The 19,677-nt window shown below is 43.2% G+C and overlaps 1 protein-coding gene across 2 annotated transcripts; it reads right to left on the reverse strand.

Annotated features, from left to right (window-relative positions):
• Positions 1–324: 324 nt before the first annotated feature.
• Positions 325–16,354, reverse strand: RAB14 (RAB14, member RAS oncogene family). 2 transcript variants are annotated; one of them, XM_051636215.1, is made up of 8 exons: positions 16,138–16,354; positions 8,362–8,420; positions 7,254–7,307; positions 5,673–5,850; positions 4,498–4,564; positions 3,588–3,675; positions 3,241–3,271; positions 325–2,383 (listed from the first exon to the last, which is right to left on the reverse strand). In XM_051636215.1, exons 2-8 carry the CDS (start codon positions 8,411–8,413, stop codon positions 2,206–2,208), a joined length of 648 nt encoding a protein of 215 aa, XP_051492175.1. In that variant the 5' UTR covers positions 8,414–8,420; positions 16,138–16,354; the 3' UTR covers positions 325–2,205. The 2 variants fall into 2 exon arrangements, with proteins under 2 accessions (XP_051492175.1, XP_051492176.1); XM_051636216.1 differs by lacking the exon at positions 16,138–16,354 and having other exon boundaries at positions 8,362–8,422.
• Positions 16,355–19,677: the final 3,323 nt, after the last annotated feature.

Here is a 19,677-nt window from a genome sequence, read left to right on the forward strand (position 1 = left end):
AAACACTGCTCTGGCCATTTTGGTATCTCAAGGAAGTTTAGTGCTCTAAAAGAGCCTCCCAGACTCCTCTTGTGAGCAGCCTGTGGAGGTTTTTACCACTTAAGGTCCACTGTCAAGGTTGAACATGTAGCCTGGGGTAGTGCTCACATTCCTCTTCCACCACTGTCATGGGATGATTTTCCCAAGCACCACGGGCCTGGCTGCAGAAGCAGCTTTTGCAAGGCAGCTGCTGCAGTGGATGTGAAACAGCTCTGAGGAACAAGCCCCCTCAGCAGCCACACCAGAAGCAGAGAGGGTCAGAGCAAATACCACAAGCCACTGCAGTTTATCTAGATACAGGTACTTTATTTACAAATATTTAGATTAATAGCATTGTTACATCAAATGAGGAGTACAGCAGTCCAAACAGATCCTTTCTGTGACAGAAACAATAAGACCTACTGTAACTTACTCTGGGAGTACAGGTATTGCACCTCAACAAGCTGTAGTCATGAGAATATCTATTTCATGTCAGCAGCAGGTCGTGGTCCCTGGGCAAACCCCTTGTGGTGCAATCTCGGTTTGAGCAGGATGCATGAGCTGTAGATCTTGAACATACTCATCTACTTATTAGTTAAAAAAAGGACTAACCAGACAAAACAAAGGGACAGTGCACAAATTACCCCACTCCTATTGTCTGCACATTCCAGTTTTGGCTTTTATTTAACATTGACTGTACAATACTCTGGTACCACTGTTTACTTACAAGTCTGAATGTTGTATAGTTTTAGTGTCTAGAAAGGGATTTTAAGACTACTTTGTATTTTCAGTACTGCAGCAAGATTAAAGCCAGACAGTTGACCATCCTTAAGCCCTTGCCCCCTGCCATTTTTAAGCCATAAATGATGTTTTTCCAAGTCCAGAGCTACACGCTCCAGCCTGCCAGCACAGCAAACCCCACGTGGAGCTCAGCAACATCTACACATGCACATGTCACCACTAGAAATCTGTGTCACCCCACGAAGGATGTTCTCAAAGTCTTGATGAAAAAGACCAAGTCTTAAAAGAAACCCTTACACAGGACTGTTAAAAAATACAAGAGTAGTTAAAAATCCCCAGAGAGCACACACCTTGTTCCAACTGTCCAGTTCAGCCTGACCACTCAAAAAGTTGAAGGTATAAAAGCATAAGATGTGCAAGAGAACCAGCCTTTGTATATGATGCACGGCGGGTGATGAAGCCCAATAATGCAAAACGCTTACAGAAGAGAGAAGCAGGTTAGCACACTGCTGATTGCACAGAACAGGATTAATAAAACGGCCTTGAATACCACAGTGCAAAGATGAGAGACAGATCCCACTAGTGTTAATTTATTTCTGCATCAGGACTGGAGCTCCCCAGCACAATGTCCACACCAAGGAGCTAAGCCTACGTGAGCAGCAGCCGCCCCAATGGCTGCACGGACAGGGCAAGGTGGGCACAGACAGGTCAGACTGTACAAACTGGGATCTTCTTATATACTGCTCTAATGCCAGTCATCATTTTCTTCATTAAAATCATATACACAGGATGTATTTAACTGTTAGCTCAGTTCCTTCAAATTTTATACATATTTAAGTTCTTTTAACAAACGTAAAGGATAAAAGTGGCAAAAAAAGGACGTAAAGCTGTGAGCACAAGAAGGAATGGGTTGTTTTCCTGTGCGAGTTGTACACTCCTGTGCCAGCCCCCCTGACCCCAACACACACCACAGGGAATCCTTTCAACAAAAGCACATTGTTACAAAGCCCCTTGCTACTGTTGGAAGTCATTTCACAGCAAAAACTCATCCTTTACTATGGACAGCTCTAAACAGTTAGAGGTGGGGAAGAAAGGCCAAAGAACCATAAAATTAAACCATACAAGACAAAGCCCTGCAAAAGTGTAAAATCATGAGTCCAGCATCAGTGCTCAGTTTAAATTATGTATCCGTGACACTATCACAAGGACAATCAAGGAAAAAAAAAAACTTCTAGATTTACCATGCAGGAGAGGTTTTATTACTCTACTTGCCTTTGATAACCTGATTACATCTAAAGTTGTTTAGCAGTTTAGTACTGTGTTAAACTTGTCTCAGAGTTTTAATTAAACCCAATAAGATGTACAGAAGACAGGGAAGTGGTCAAAAGCACCACTTCCACCAGACAGAGGTGAAGGGTCAGAAATGGAGCCGTGGAACAGAGGTCACTAGCAGCCACAGCCTTCTCTCTGGGGCTGGGGTTCACTGGTTAGTCGCCCCCCCTGCGGAGCTGAGGGTTTGTGCTGTACACCCGACTCTGCAGCGTTCAGATCCAGGCTCCCGTCTTGGATGTTCTGGTAGATTTTCTTGGCAGCCTCCAGGAATGCATCCTCCACGTTCTCTCCGCTACAAAGAGAGCAGCGGGAGTTATTTGGGTTACACTTCAGCAAAGCAATGCAGGTTATGGAGGCAGCTGGGCTTGACAGGTCACCAAGTCAGAGCAGTTGCTACCCTGCCCTTGTACATGCAAGAGGAGCTTGCAGCACTTACAGCAGACACACCAGAAAGCTTGACAACTTTTCCTTAGGACAGGGCAACTCACTCTCTAGGCAGTGAACCTATTGGGACTAGCCAGGTACAAAAAAAGTACGTGCCAAAACACTGAGTAGCAAAATCAGCTAAGGTTGAGCCACAGGCACAGAGCAGTTCTGAAGCTCAGAGACAGGGCAGCTGCTGTTAATCAAAACCTTTTTAAGGAAGAGTTCCATCATGACAGGTGCCAGTCAGCACATTTACTAGTGTCCCTGGACATCTGATCCCTTCCTCCTGCCAGGCTCCCAGCCCACCACAGGTAGGGTGGACAATTCCCCTCAAAGACTGAAGGGACTGTTGGCTACAGAACCTGCTTACAGCTCAAAGCAGCCGAGGGAAGGAACGTCCCACTGGGAGCCACTCCTGCCCACACAAACACCTCCTACACTCTGATTATGCCTTAACACCCTATCAGTTCATCTGAATTCAAGAAGGCTTTGCCTGAAATGTAGCAAGAGGTCTCACTTCCAAGTAACCTTCAAGTCAAAGCTGACACTATTGAAACTGCTTTACATACCCCACCCTCAGAGAGGGCTCAAAAATGTTTGGTTTTTCGTTGTTGTTTTTTCATTTGTAAACTCTACTACACCTGAACCCTATGGCTGTAGTCAGTCATAACTACTAGATTGCTCCGAAACAGATCACATCGGAATCAGACAAAAGCAACTTACGTTTTTGCACTCGCTTCAAGGAACAATAAACCTGTTCAGAAACAGAGGTTTAACAGTCAATGCATCATATACTTCCAGTGGCTCCAAGTCACTCACATTATGACCTTCAGATTATATGCAAGACACTATTTCAGTATTAGAGAGTATTTCAGGAATAAGTTGAGGCATCTACACACAAGCCGACTTCTAGAATTAAGCACAGTTAAGCCAGACTACCTGAGGCACAGCAGAAGTCTGCACATATAATTACACTATTTTGGAAGTGTAAGTTTGCAGCTATTGATGCTGAGTATTCACTTTAACATCACTGTCTTGTAGGAAATGAAACAGCAAGAGAAAACACACACCATTTTCTTCAGCAAATTGTTTGGCTTCTTCATATGTAACATCCCTCTGTGCTTCCAGATCTGCTTTATTTCCTATGAGGATTATCACCTAGTTCAGAAGAGAGAAAATTAGTCTAGGAGAAAGCTTATTAGCTTTTCCACTACCACCCACATTACTAATAGTGACAAAAAACCCAGAAGGAAATATGCAGAAAAGTTTAGCTGCAAAAGCCATGCACCTTCAGGAGAACATTGCTCTAGCAGTGCCCCCTCTGTGAAGTCAGGAAGAGTCTCCACCTGTGCTGTTCAAATGCTTTAGGCTGTTCTCTTAAGATGAGGTCCTAGAAAGCAGTAGTCCTACTCTTGATTCAAGAGTTGTATTCTGAACCACTTCTTGTATTTGTTTAGTCATCTGCTAACCCAGCCAGAATCTTAAAAAGTTTTCTTTCATCACAGCAGAGTCTTCCCATGATCTTGGTGCTCAAGTATTTCAGGGGCATTGAGAAAAAGACTGAAGGACAAGTTTTGTTGTATGGGCAAAGAGACACAGAAGAATCTCCTTCCCCCATCCCTCCAGAAGACCTGGTTAGCCTCTGCTGAAGATCCAAGTTAGATTTCAATCTAAGATGAGATAACATTTACCTCATTACTACCACAAAGCAAGAAGAAGCAGTAACAAAAGTTAAGGTTTGTCCAGAATAAATCACTATTTTGCATCCAGCTGCTGAAAACAGACCCCTGAAAAGTACACAGCACAGCAAGACTTTTTTGAAGAAACAGCTGCTTTCCTAACTCAGAGCTAAGGAGGTGAGAAAACACAGGCAGCTTATTCAAGAAAGCACTGCTGCCACTGCAGATGCTTTGGCCTAAGCCTTCCACCTTTTGCTCAGTCAAGCAATCTTGCTTTCAAGCTAAATGAAGACCAACTTACAGTATTTGGATTGGTGAGGTTCCTTGCATCTGTCAGCCAGCTGCTTAAGTGATTATATGTACTTCTTCTGCAAAGAATCAAGTGAGCACAGCTTTAGCTACAGTATTTTTAAAAATACCAAGTGCCAAAACAGAGTCAGCAGCCATTAAATACCCACAGCTCTCAGCTCTGTTCTCCCCAGCCTTACAGCAAAGTAGTAGCAGCTTGTGTGGACTCAGACCAGGTTTTCAACAAGTCAACTTTAAACCCACAGAGCAACTCTTACCCCACAGGTGGAAAACACAGACCAATTCACACTTCTAGGACATGGTAGTTTTACTGCCTTCACAAGGACAACATTTATAGTCTTGTTTAAAACACATTGAAGGATTCATGTCAAACACTCTTGCAGAACACTGTACAGCAGAATAGCACTTCAAAAACAATCAGTGCCTAGGTTTATGTTTTACTTAAGATTTAAGTAAACAGGAAATACACACAGAAAAAAAAAAAAAGAGGCATGTAAAGAATATCCCCAGGGGGATATGGGAGATGTGAAAGCAGTATTTCATGTTGCACATCTGATTATTATTTTAGCAGCATCTTTAATGTTCACCTATGAAAGGAAGGAGGACAGCTTCTATGAGGCCTCGTTTTGTGGGAGGACTAGCTGTTAAGAGGCCCAGAAGTCAGAGTTCCCCAGTGTTCCCATCTATACAGTCTTGTAAGCATGTTTACACAGCCCACTGCAACAGAGGTAATATTCTGCCTGTGCCTACTCTAAGAATATTTCTGCCAAGTAAGCAGCAGTATCCACTGTCTTCCAGGAAGAGAAAAATCCATGTACAGATTTTAATCCATGTACAGATCCATGAGCAGATTTTAAAGGCAAAGCCAGTTCCTTAAACAACTTCAACATAGGCAGTCAAGACCTGAAACTGTAAGATCCCTCAGGTATGTCAAAAGTGAAGTTTCTAAGAAAAGCAGCTCACATAATTCCCTATGTATAATTTTCAGCTCTTTCAATACTTAAAGCATTTAGATAAAGAAGTGTAGTAAGCTTCACACAAACATCCATCCATCGATAGAGTCCTTTAAATCTAAGTCAAGAGGACACCCAAAGCAGCAGATGGAAGGCTGTGGCATCCCACCAGCTTGTCAGGCACACAGGGCTGCTGTATAAAGGCGCACCTTACCTGGTAATGTCATAGACCATGAGAGCTCCTGCTGCTCCTCTGTAGTAGCTTCGTGTGACAGCCCTGAATCTCTCTTGTCCCGCTGTATCCCAAATCTGTAGTTTAATTTTTTGGCCACTAACTTCAATTATTCTTGTGCCAAACTCAACACCAATTGTGTGGGGACAGTCCGCCATAACTGCCATGAAAAACAAGAGCAAAGATCAGACCTTTCTAGTACAAGGTCTCCTTGCTACAAAGATACCAGTTTTACAGTTACCTTTACTAGATTTCCAGTCTCTAAGAAATCATTCTTACAGCTACAGTACCCAAACTGTATATCACTTCACCAGAAATTAAATAAAGTATTTCCTGAACTGCTGTTAGTTTTAAGAACAGTTATAAAATTCCTTGCCTTCTCTGCTGCATGTACACTGATGCTGTTTGGCCATATATATCAGAAGGTATCAAGTCAGTTGGTTCTCAGTCTATCCTTGCAGAAACGGTTAACTATTTTAATGCAGTAGGAAAAGAATTTTTAGGGAATTACCAAGAAACAGTTAAAAGTCTGAAACACAGCTTCAAAAACAAACACCCAAGTTCTTTCAGACAGGGTTAATAGCATGACTGTCCACAGGACAAAGCCAGTTTCTTAAGCAGGTATCAACACAGCAAAATCAAAAAAGCATCCTTCTAGTTATGGTAAACTAATTTTTAAGAAAGGGCAAGAAAACAAAGGATGAGTAGCTATTCAGGGTATCTACAATTAGTGACAGTCTTGTGGTAAAGGTGTTTGGCATGTTGTTTGGTTGTATTGCTTTGGTTTAACACTGACAGATTAAGGTACAGCTTCACAAAGAATGTGACCGAATGCAAAGTAGTATTTAAACAACTGGCTGATACTGGATTTTAATTACAGGCAACAGTTTAAAAAAAATCCTATTTCTACTAGAAAAGAAAAAAAGTTTTTTAAAATGTGACTCCTTCCCACTTATTGCCACAGCCCAAGAATCACACAGTAAAGACTAACTTTCAACTGCAATGCAATGAACATGACTTGGAAGAATTGGATCTAATTCTTAATTAGTCATGACAGCACACATGAAAACGCATTACAGTTGAGCCAGGCTGCAGCCTTAAACACCATGGCACAGGACAGTCCAAGTGTTGAGTCACCACAGCTACAAAGAATGACAGAGCTATTAAAGCCTGCAGAGAGTCACGGAAAAATTATTCCTTTTTTCTTTCTGAAGTCCTTAAAAGCACTAAAAAACTGCTGTGTTCAAGCTACACCAATATGGAAAACATGCAAATTTCAGACAAGAAACTTAATTTGTTCCATATAAAAATTCCCTGGAAGAGCTGTACAAAGAGTCTTCCCACTCATCACAGGCAGACTGACTGAAGCTGCAGTTTTGCCATTACTTCAGCAGTATTTTGTTTTTACATCTGCAGGAGTCAAAGCAAAAATCCGACCAGGTAGGATACCAGCACATACAGGTTAAGACAGACATATCAAGCTCATGCATGAGGGATGCAAAAAGGCAGAAAAGAGGGATGAAGCACAGCAGTTGAATAAATATTGTAAACTGAAATACTCACACTTCTTTTCTGTAAATTGATGAAGCAAACAGGACTTTCCTACACCCATGTCCCCTGTTACGGAAAGAACAGTTTAGGCTGACATCACATAATTGTTGCAACAATCACATTTTCTTCATCCCACACAACCAGTACCCAGACAGGCAGCCATTCCTTTCTCAGGTCTAGTGGGCAATGTTCTATACCTGGCTACAGTTCTTGAATTTATTAACTTTTGCACTATAGCTTTAGTACCAAAAACAAGCAAAGGGGGAGTTCAAATGAGAAGTTAATCTGTATTACTGATTTTACAACTGTATTTTACAACTGTATTTCACAAGGTTATGAGAAGTAGACCTGTAGAAAAAGAGAAATGTAAAATACACCTTCTGAGTATTTGCCCTGCTTCTGTCTTACTTGCAGTGACTGGTAAGGACATCAAAAACACTGACAACCAACCAGACCTCACCAAGGAATTGCTTCACTTCCACTGATGCACTTACATAATAACAGAAGTGAGAAATAGCAAGATCAAACTTTTAAGAACCAACTTTTGCACAAGCTGAGGCTGTCACAGCAGACTTACAAACAATTACAATAAGATCACAGATCACTTAACATCCACACAAGATCATTAAGAATTAAACAATTAACAGCAAGACCCATTTTTCCAGGATAGTAATACATGCAATCAAGTCCTTGACTCCATATAGCCAAGACAGCTACAGCTAAATACAACATTTAAACACATAAATATAGCCTGACAAAAGTCTGTAAGCCTGTATGAAGCAATGGATTCCCATTAGTACTTTCATCTTCAACACAGATTCTAAAAGTTTTGAGACTACCAGTGCAGAAGGCAGCCACAGTACCTCTCAATACAGCCCCTGGTACTTGCCCCACTCCCCAGTCACCTACCACCAATCACACCACTCACATTCTGTGGCACACAAAGGCATCTGCCTTTATATGGTCAGCTGCTAAAGCTTTGGAGCAAGCGTGGTGATCTGTGAGGGACTGGGGCTGGACAACTAACTACTGCAAGACTGACTGTAGAGCCACAGGGTTTGTGGGCAGGCTGTCACACATCTACACAATGACAGACAATTCTGTGCCCAGTGATACTTACCGATAATGATGTACTTAAAGATGTAGGAATAGTTGTAAGGTGCAGTTGCCATTGTGGCACTAAAACAAAAAACAGAACACATCAGAACTACTACTTGTTTACCAAACTCAACCCAATTAAACCAATTTAGTCATATAAGCAAAGAAAAAACCCTTCCCCTTCTCCCCCCCAACTATCCTTTCATTCACTGTTGAAGTTTGGGTGCACTTCCCCAGTCACTGAACTAGTGCCAGAGACATTCAGCAACACTCTCATATCACTTGCTCTGAACCCCTGTCAGAAAGGCTTCTCAGTAGAAACATGCTCTCCATAGTATTGATACTCATTCAATTTTATGTAGAAATACTTGAAGCTGTTGAAAAGCTCCAGTAGCTTCTTACTATGAACAGAGTCACTGAGTGGACCAGCACACACTAACCAATGGGTGACAAATGAGCTGAAAATAAAATCTGGCTCCAAAAGAAAAATCTGAAGAGGTTTAACAAAACCAGCAATTCGGAACTATTACCTTTTGAGACTTGCAACAGGAACAAAGGAAACAGCATAGCTTGCATCAAACAGCAAAGAATTACTTAAAAGAAGGCTGCAGTAGCCTTAACTGGGTCTGGACTGCTCCATGTCTGTGGTAGAAAAGTGGTAAAAGCCACAAATCAGATGTTCAGGAAGTTGGTTAACATCTTTGTGGCTTTGTCAGCACAGCAGCACTAACTGCAAGGCTTAGCAGTTTCTCTTTAAGTGACAGTCAAAATTAGATTTGGATATGTACTTCCAATATTCGAGTTTTCCTACGCTTTCCTAGATGTCAAAGGAATTAGAAGTGGCTTTAACAGCGTAAAGCTGCAAGGAGTAATAGCTGACTTACCAACTAATAGGTCAGTTAACCAGAATTACAAGTCTATATAGAACAGATATTGCCAGTTAACACAAAGGATGCAAAACTCAGGCTTTCGTCCAAGGTTTTAAGTTAAACTAGATACAGTGTGATCAGTTAAGCAAGAGGAAAATTCACTATTTCCTTTCCTGCTCCTGCATAGCAGATAGCCAGCCATTAGAAAAATATGGTACCTTTTTATAAAGAACATTGCTTTAGCCTAGAAAGATTTTCATTCAGTCATGTGTCATCCACGTGACAAATTAAACCAGTACTGCAAAGAAACAAACACACAGGAAAGCTTACAAGCCTGTGACTTTTTAAAAAGCTAAATATTATTTCCTCAACCACAATTAATCTGTAACTGAACTGTAGTCATGAGGAAGGTGACTGACAACAAACCTCATTCACAGTACTCAGCCAACAGCCACCACTTCCCACCATAGAGGTTTAAAGCCAAACGCTCTTATCTAGACCTTGGAGGGGAATGAGCCCCACCAGGCAGCTAAGGGTTTACTGGGTGCCAGTCACTGCTCTGCACCTTGCCTTTCCTTCACGCTTGGCTCATGATATGGAAACACTCAAGTCCTTCTATCCTAAGCAGAACGAAAAACACCTACATTGAGTCCCATATATACACATAACTATTCCATTAAACCAAGTTCAATCAAAGACAGCAAACAACAGACAGATCTGGACAGTAACTCTTGGATGTGTTGGCAAGACAGAGCTCCACACCAAGTGCTGCACAAGTTCTGAGAACAGTCATTTGAATCAAGAAATCTTTAGAGAAAACTCCCTTGCCATAGCAGAGGGAAATCTCAGGCAGCCATCCCACATCACCTTTGTCCTCCTGAGACTCTGGCAGCCCACTGCTCAGAGATACCACCTCTCACCACTGGTCTGGGTAAGAACACACTGTGGAAACACGCAGTACTTCACATGTCCTGAATACATCTTCATACATGATGTTGGGTCCTCTTCTCCAGCACATCCCAACAGCAGTAACATTCAAGTGCAGCATCTTCTGATCCAATCCACTTGTTTCAACACAATACTTACTAAGTAAAGCTCAGAGGACTCTGTTCATGGCTCAATTCGGTTTGAGAGAGACAAGGTTGAACTGGAGCATTACAAGGTGTGTAAGTGGAAGCCAAAAAGAAAAGCCTGAAAAGGCTAATTTATATGCACAAGGACTTCAGAAGGATATTATAAGCTGTACTATTTTCCACAGAAAACAGGTGGGTGGCAGAGTCACAGTCACAGAGGAAGAATGGGCGATGACACAAAGAGCACCAATACACATCTAATTTGAAGATCCATGGTGTGTTCAAGGATGGTCTCTTCATAAAAAAACCAGCATCATCAACTCTTCAGGAGGAAACCACTCAAGGCTATGAAATCTGTCCTGCAAAAACCGAGGTGACCTTCTCCTCCTTCACAATACCAGTTGGCTAAGGAACGCTAAGTACTCAGAAACACTCCAAGACATTTCATGTTTCTGAGCACCTGACTATGCAGTACTGGTGTAGGCAACAAGTGAGCAGAACATCTCCTACTACCCAAGCTTGTAAGCAGCATTACTGGAAATCAAGAAAAACTTCTGAAGAATGGGCAAACTGGGAACTGTGTGCAGGCTACAGCACAAATGGAATTTCAAATGAGCCTCTTAACTAGGAATCCTTACTGCTAAATATACATCTCTGTTTGACAGACTGTTTTTGCTTAGTAAGATATGTCAATTTTCATTATACTCTCTAAGTAAATTTCAATATAAAAAACCTGACACTGCTTTGCAACATATGCATCAAGATCAGTTCCCACTGCAAAGTGAGATTTAGAAAACCAAATTGTGTGCTTGGCAACAAAGTTTTTTAAGAAATGGGTGGGAAGCGAGGGCTAACTTAGAGCCATGTCTTGTTGCTAACACTTCACCCTCATTCTTACAGTGACATTAGGCTCCTAAGGGAGGTGAGAGATACCACACACCCCACTGTGTACAGCCAGACCCAGCACATGCTTTCCACAGCCTAAAGAAACAGATTATTAATAGCAATACTAATAGAGAGCTCATATGATGAGTCTAGACCTTCTCTCAAGTCCCAGAGAGCTGCTGGAGAAGTTACTGTATCTAATAAACACAGGTACTGAAAGCTTGCAGAAGCACAGATATTAAGTTAAATCAGTTTCTGAAATTATCACATATATTCCAAGGGTCACGTTACAGAAAAGATTCTGAAATACTCCAAATTATTACTAAAGGTCAGGAACATTTTCTGGAAAACAGATTACTTCTTCAATAAAAGCAACAAGACAAACCAAATAACAAACTTTTAAACATTTAAATTCCAGTAAGGATAACCAGGGATCCAAGCTGCACTCAGATCTTGGAATAAAGCTGGTATCCAGAAAGACTCTGTGGTGAAGGGGAAAAAATAAATGCAACAAACTAAACACAGAAGCCATGGTGAGAACTCAGCCTTGGAAAACTTACAATCTCAGCATTCACTACAGATGAAAGAAGGAAGTCTAGACAAGAATAGCACATAACAGGAGTCGGAGTAAATGTAGAAATATTAGCTCTATGTCAATGCACAGGGTTAGCATGTTGGTGGCATCAGCCATCTGTAGACACTGTGGAGTTCTACCTCCAATTCACAGCCCCCTGGTTCCAGACATGAGACTCTTAATAATCCCAGTATGAGGGTTTGGGGTTTTCCTCTTGGGAAAGTGGGGAAAAGCAAGAACTGCAGGACTGAAAATGCTGCATGTAAGTATACGCAGCTTATCTTCAGCCACTGCTGACATTATACAGGATGACACCAGAGTTCAGCAACTATGAATTTAACTGTTAACATGAAGTAGAAGTTTAGTCTGGAAGCTTGGTCTACCTGCCATCTTTTTTCTGGGAAATCCTGCCAACTTCAAACAAGTTTTTGCTCCCTTTTCAGAGGTAACACTCCCCTGGAGTTTAGAGCATTATTTCAGGACAGCAACTAGCCAGGGGAGCAGGCTTCACTATACACAGAGTTCTGCTAGTTTTGAAGTCTGTACCATTAATTTCTGTGCTACAGTTAAGACTAGAAGTTTTATAGTGAACAATGTAATCAAAATCCATTTTCCACAGAACAACTGCTCCCTTAGAGTTTTATTTTTAAAAAGTTAAAGATTACCTTAAGGAAATACTAGTGACACCTACATTTCCTCCTCCAATGAACAAGCAATACGCAGGTATTTTGAAATCTCTCTGAAGCCCCATTTCAAGTATCAGCATACATCTGTACAAACCAAGACAAGGTTGTTCCAGGTGCAGTGCCATAACGTTCTTTATCAGCGTAACATAACTGTAAATACCATAACCACACCAGCTTTTGTGAGACCCATGCAGTTCCCTCTAGCTCCAGTCAAGGACACTTTTAACTCTTCACTGGATATAATTTGCACAGAGAGATTTCATAGCTTTATGCTCAGAAAGAAGCAGGTATGTTACTAGCAGAGACCAAAAGCTGTACAGACAGGTTTTGTCAGACACTGTGTGTGGTCAATACCACCAGCTGGCCAATGCACACAGAGGTGATACCTCTGCAAACAGCTATCAGCTTCAAATCCAGGACTGTCCAACTGCTGCAAGTTCCCCTTGAAAACACACCACTCTGCAGCCAGAAGACCACTGTTTAGTTAGTCTGAAGCAAGCTGCATTTTGTATTTCATCTGGCCATCCAGGTGCTCTTTCAGTCATTCCTCAAGGATGTGCAGCAGGAACAGATCTCCAGGTTGAAGTCCAGTTCCCTTCTATAAAAGGCAATGCCATCATATCACTCCTTTCACAAACTGAAACAACTTTTGAAGAGCTGTTAAGTTTATTCATTTGGAAGAAAATACTAGTTGCATACAAAGTGAACTGTATACAACAAACAACTATTATTTAGAACAGCTTCTAAATCACTACACAAAACGAACAGGTAGTTGTCCTCCTTCCCAGGGCATAATCTTCCTTCTTGTCCTGCATATTTACTTAGATGCTAATTAACACTGAACTCTGAGAAGAGGGGGTAAGAACTGGAGAGGTAGAATTTTTTCAATTCATAATTGCATATTCCCCTGATGAAGACTTTTGTCCCACCCACAAAATATCACAGGCTAACCGGTACCTTACTTTAGAAGGCTGCTAGAAATACAGTCTGGAATTGCTGCAGTTGTGGTCTTCTGTAAAAATCACACCATACTGGAAGGTAATAGCAGTTCTGTTGTCAATTAATACTCCCTAGAAGTGAAATCCCCTAAGTCTGGTGTCCATGACAAGTTATAAACTCAATTACAATTACACTTCATTGTGGTTCTGTGACTTTCACACACCAAGGGCATTTAGGTCTTCCTATAAACACCCTGGCCCTCTTCAGGATGACAGCCCCACAGCTGCCCTGGTCTGTTTATTTTTGCAGGCTTGTCTTTCTAAAGCCCTTCCCCAAGACTGATCCCTGAGGATTCTCATTAGCTGCCTGCCAGCAGCCCAATACGTTCTCTTTCACATGTATCTGACAACATCAGTTCCTTACTAATTTTCGGCTCTCCTAGAGCCATCCTCTCTAGCTTTCCCCATCTGGATTTCATTAAAACATCTGCTCAGCACAAGACAGTAAATTTGGCAGAACTGATCTTTGATCAGACAGCAACCCAGCAAGCTCCTTATCATCTGCTGCTGAAGATCACTTTTCACTTCCTTATTATTTCCATGTCCAGTTATTCTTCCTCTGAAAGCAGACAAGAGCTGCATGCTAGCGGGCTCAGACCAACAAGCTTCAGCCGTGCAAAGCCCTGTTTCAAGATGTTCTTGAACAAATGCATTTGCTATATTCTTTAGTCATATAAAACACCTAAACTCAGCTTGAGGCCTAGTAAATATTTCCAGAGACTTCACAGGCCTTCTCTTCCTAAAAGAGAACTTAGACTTTATTTATTTTTGTATCAAGGCTATGTACCATACTACCTTCACTTGCTGACTTTTGTCAGCAGCTCTCCAGTCACACACACATTCTGTTGATTATCCCTGTAATGGTTTCACATCCTGCTCCATTAAGTTCCTCCATTTTGTTTCCTAAACTTCCTGCAATGCGCCCACACCTCATTTCTTACTAACCACACCCTAGCACCACAGCGCAGCTGGACACTGCGTACCTATCCCCTTCAGCAAGAGCACTTTCTCTGACAGCCATAGTTCTACATCCATCTGTATATCCTCTTTTATCTTGTTTTCCTCTTTCTATAAAACAGTCTAACCTGTAGCACACGTCTGTATTCATATAAGTCCCAGAGCTACCAGGTAAGTTTAGGGACAGTATATACAGAAACCAGGGAAGTTTTGTTGTCAGTCTAACAAATCAGGACAACAAAACTGTCTGGAGTCATCTCTTTGGAAAAAAAAGCAAGTCACACACATTTTAGAACAAAATTAAGTAAGGTCTACTGCCTTTGTTCCAGAAAGATAAGAGCAAAACAAGAGCCAATCATAAGCAGGTTGAAACAGATGCACAGGAGTAAGCAAATAATTTTAAAACATCTACTTACATTTAAAATCCTAGTACCTCCAGTATAACAGGTTTGTTTTCAAACTGCTGTCCTTCACAATAACTTTTTGTTATTCATAAAATGGAGAAAGAAAATAGAAACTTCTCCTTTCCACTCAGATTTATGACACTTTAAGATGCCCTCCAGGAAGCTACCAAATTCCTTTTCAATCCATACCAAACCATATGATATTTAGCTATTAAGTCCTTCATGGTTGGGATTTTTGTCCCATTCCTGAATAATGCCCAAGCACAAGAGCCCTTCAATCCCCAAACCAATGCACTCCACTTGGTACCTCTTGGCTACTGAAATAGCTAGATTTCTGATTTAGGATATAGATAACCTGAGTAAATCTTGTTTACAAAAGTACTTTAACCTTTGTGAAAAAATGTTGTACAAAATAGATCCACACTGTTTCAGAGGTCTCGAAAGCAAAGTCCACACCAAGTACCCTCCAGAGCAAGAGAGCCGTTGCTATAGACTCCAGTGCAGACAGACACCTTTTGATGGTTTTACTACAAGGAAAATTCAGTAGTTTTAATTCAAGACTAAAGCCCCCCACAGATGTTACAGAAGCCCTAGGAGCGTGCTGCAAACAGGCAGCAGACAACTAGGTGAAAGAGCAGAAATAGATTTTTCTGTTTAGCCTGAACAAGCATTGACAAAAGAAAACAGAGAACAAGTCTAGAATACTTTTGCTGCTTTCCCGCATGGGAATTGGCATTTCCCCACAGCCCTCGTGAAAGGTATTTTTCTGTCGAAGTTGATGACAGTACGGCTGAACTTAAAAATCAGTACAGGTAACACTGCATATCGGCCACACACAGCACAATATATCCATGCAATAAACACCCTATGCAACTGCAAGGATCAGTAAGGGGCACTTACATATATACGCCGCATGTGCACGAGTACTTGGCGGTGATGTGTTACAGAGGGAGTGTGCAGCGCAGGGAGGAAGGGGAGGCGGTGGCGACAAACAGTGCAGCAGCGGCCTAGCTCCTGTCAGCCAGCCTCACCCTCCTCGGCTCCTCGGACCAGCGGCCCCCTCCCCGTTCTGCCCCCCTCCAGGAGCGGGGGTGGCCATCCCCGCCGCAGACGGGGCCCGGCCCGCACGGCCCTCGGTGGGCTGCGGAACACTGACGGGGAACGCGGCCCCGACCAGGCCCCGCGCCCGGGCAGCAGAAGGAAAAAGTGCTGCCACCCGCGCCGGGTGGCGGCCGGGAGTCTGCCCGAGCCTGCCGGCAGGAAGGCGACGCGCCCGGCCGGCCGGAGCCCGCAGGGCCTAGCGCGGCAGGCCCGGCCCGGCGGAGAGACGCCCCTCCCCGGCTTCCCCGTACCTGGGCTCGGGGAGCGGGTGGCTATGCAGCGTGGCTCTACCAGCGACAGCCCTGTCCCCCTCTGCGGGCACTGCAGCGCTCTGCTTCGGGCTGGGCGACGGCCAGGCCGGGTCTCCGCCTCCCTCCGGGGCTCCCTCAGACGCGGCTCCTCCGGCTCCGCTGCGCCCCCATCACCCCCTCAGCCAAGATGGCGGCGCCTCGCGCACGGGGTTTCCCCTCCTACTACGGACGGGCGCCGGGGCTCGCACAAAGGTGGGGGCGAGAGGCGGCGCCACAGCCAATCACAGGAGGGAACGCCGGGGGGCCCCGCCCCTTTCGCCGCGTGAGGGGCGGGGACGGGCGTGAGGACGCCGGGGGCGGGGCTTGGCGTTCCCGCCCGGCCCTGCTCGCGCGGCTCCTGAGGTGAGGCCCGCGGGCGGCTCACTGCCGGGGGAAATTTCGGCTTTTCCAGCTTTTCTTTTTGTTTTGTGGCCCAGGTGCCGGAAGGACAACAACATCCTGGCCTGCAACAGCAATAGCGCGGGTAGCAGGAGCAGGGAGGTGATTGTGCCGCCGTACCCGGCACTGCTGAGGCTGCAGCCCCAGCACTGGGGCCCTCGCTACGAGAAGGACGTTGAGGGGCTGGAGTGTGTCCAGAGAAGAGCCGCCAAGCTGGGGAAGGGTCTAGAGAACACGTCATACGAGGAGTGGCTGAGGGAGCTGGGGGTGTTTAGTTTGGTGGAGGCTGAGGGGAGACCTCATTGCCTGAAAGGAGGTTGTGGTGAGGTGGGTGTTGGGCTCTTCTGCCAAGTGAATAATGACAGGACCAGAGGAAATGGCCTGAAGTTGTCCAGGGGAGGTTTAGACTGGATATTAGGAAGAATTTCTGTACTGAAAGAGTGGTCAGGCACAGGAACCGCCTGCCCAGGGAGGTGGTGGAGTCACCAACCTCGGGTGTATTCAAGAAATGTGTAGATGAGGAACTTCAGGGAATGTTCTAGTAGCTGAGATTGTAGGATGTGTGCTGTGGGGGTTTTTGGGGTGTGATCTTGTGGAGTTTTGGGGGGGGGGGGTTGTGATCCGTTGTTTTGTGGGTTTTTTTGTTGGACTCGGTGATCTCGGAGGTCCTTTCCAACCATGACTATTCTGTGATTCTGTGAAAACAAACAAGAACATAAATAAAGCATAAAAACCAAAGGCTCCAAGGGATTTCACACGCTATCTAGGATTATGTCCGTGTTTCCTGCGCTGCCTCTTGAACCCCTCAAAGCCGTAGGAACAACAAAATCTCTCATAATTACTGAGGCTCTAATGAGTTTGTTCATTTTGGTTTTGATAATAGGCTTTTAAAACACTTGTGGCAGGCAATACGTGGAGACCAAAAAATGTAAGAACCTGCACAGATCACGGGATTAAAAAAATAATTAGTGGTTCAGGGAGTGAAAAACGTGTAATAAAAGTAACATTATCAAAGAGTCAATGTATCTTCATCTCAATAAACTGACCCAGATTCTCAGTTCAAAAGACAATCTTTCCTTACATGAACACAGAAATTATAGAAACAGTTAGTGGGTTCAAGTATTCAAAATTAAGACTCCTGGTATTCCAGATTAAAATTCAGATTTCCAGTTTTACACCTGTTTAACCAAAACTCCTTTGAGGTAGTTTTGGAAAGCTTTAGGGCCTACAAACCTGTTCAGGGTAGTTAATCTCTATTGAAAGAGACATTACCACAAGAGCTGCTAGAGGGCAGCCGCAGAGCGCCTTCCCAGGGCAGGATTCATGCTTTAGAGAACAGGCAGGATGCTTTGTCAGGTCTTGGTGCCACAAAAGCAAACAGCTTCAATTAAAGCAAGTGGAGAGATTCCGCTTATTTTAGAGCTGGGAGTTGATTAGGGCTTAAGTGTGACTGAAGAGAGCTAATGATTCTTCCTGCCCAGATACACATTGGACATTGCATCTAAATAGTGTGATTCCCTGTCCTGGGAGGCTGCTGGAGGACAATAAGGATTTCATTTCATTCCCACATGTTATGGAAAGCATTACCTTCTGATGTGTATCAGTGTTCAAGATTCAGATTTCCCCCTGCCCCAGGGCAGCAAGCCACTGATATTGACATTCCTGTGGAGATCTCTTTGCAGAACGTGCATTTTCCATCTCCATTACTATGACATGACTAATTGCATTCTCTTAGCTACCGAGGCATGGGGAATCCTCTGCTTCTGCAGTGGCTGCTTCCCAGGAATCACACACCCCTAATTATAACACAACCCCTACAAGGGAGGCACTGGATGCTACACTTCATGTCATCTGGGCAGAGACCTCTTGCACAGCATGAAAAACACAGATGAAAAACAGTTTACATGTTGTTGTTTGGTTTTGGTTTGCTTTTTTACATCTATATAATAAACAAATCTCTGAGTAATAAAAAGCAAGGACTCAGTAGAAAGATAAAAAATATGCCAGCAATCTACTAGAGTTGTACAATGACTGCCAGTTATTTTCAGGGGCCCCACATTTAAATCCCTGACACGGTGCAATGGAACTGTGTTTGAGTTTTGCAGTACCTTATATGGAGTGACTTTTCCTACAAAAATAGGTCAAAACAAGCCAGTAAGAACGACTTAATGCCACAAAATGCCACAAGAGGGAGTCTTTAAATGAAAAATTATCTGACTATTTTGACCCAGTTACAGTTTGGTTGACTGCCTTTAAAAAATACAGTTCCTTTAACCACGTAGTATTTCCCCAGATACTGATGTATAAAAACAGACACTATAATATTTGCTCAATAGGTTTTAAAATTCAAAATTGTGAAAAATATCACACAAAAATCCACTGACTACTTTTCTGTTTATGGTTCAGTCCTGGTAGAATTAGTCAAAGGGTGTTAGCTTCCCTGTCTTTACAAGATGGAATCCAACACAGGTAATCACCACCAGGATCTGGGCTGCCCTGGAAAGGGCCTAAATAGCCGATTTGAGTTGCATCTTCTTTTCCAGTGAGAATCACAGGCAGCCCCAGCTGTTCCACCCTGCAGGCACACACTGCTGCCTGGCTGGAGGGTGTGGTAACCCCGTCCCCCTGCCCAGAACTTCTTGCCTCATCTAGAAGCAGGACATTACACCTCTGCAGTCCGCCAACAAGACAAGCACTTTTCCCCTCCAATTGCCACAGACACCATCAAGATTACCCAGCAATTCTCAAAATCACTTTAATCTAAAGTCTGGGTTGTAGAGAGTGTATTTTAATCCTGAACAGAAATGAAAAGAGGTTTTGGAATTTAGTTACCCTTATTTCTTGTCTGCAACAAAGAAAATTAGAAACCATTACCTAGCTATGAGAAAGACGGGTCTTTTTAATTTGAAACTTCTATTTCTGTTATTCATTCCCAAACATATTTTGTATAAAACTGCCTTCATTTGTCAGTGGAGGTAAAAGGCAACACAGATTTGCTTTAAAGGTTCTGGTTTCAAATAGTTTTGTAAGCTTTTAGCAAATACTCCTGTAAAGTTTTAAAGTACACAAAAGATGCCAGCAAGACAGAAGATTGAGTAATGG

The sequence above is a fragment of the Apus apus genome, chromosome 19 (assembly GCF_020740795.1).
Source record: "Apus apus isolate bApuApu2 chromosome 19, bApuApu2.pri.cur, whole genome shotgun sequence".
Taxonomy (NCBI): Eukaryota; Metazoa; Chordata; class Aves; order Apodiformes; family Apodidae; genus Apus; species Apus apus.

What these genes read in the sequence shown, in the direction of transcription:
- RAB14 (XM_051636215.1), bottom strand. Translation starts at nt 8,413, where the DNA reads ATGGCAACTGCACCTTACAACTATTCCTACATCTTTAAGTACATCATT. An exon ending in ACAATTTGCTGAAGAAAATG is followed by an intron (nt 3,272 to 3,587) that starts GTGTGTGTTTTC and finishes GTTTCTGAACAG; the next exon opens with GTTTATTGTTCCTTGAAGCG. An exon ending in CTTGAAGCGAGTGCAAAAAC is followed by an intron (nt 2,384 to 3,240) that starts GTAAGTTGCTTT and finishes CTCTCTTTGTAG; the next exon opens with CGGAGAGAACGTGGAGGATG.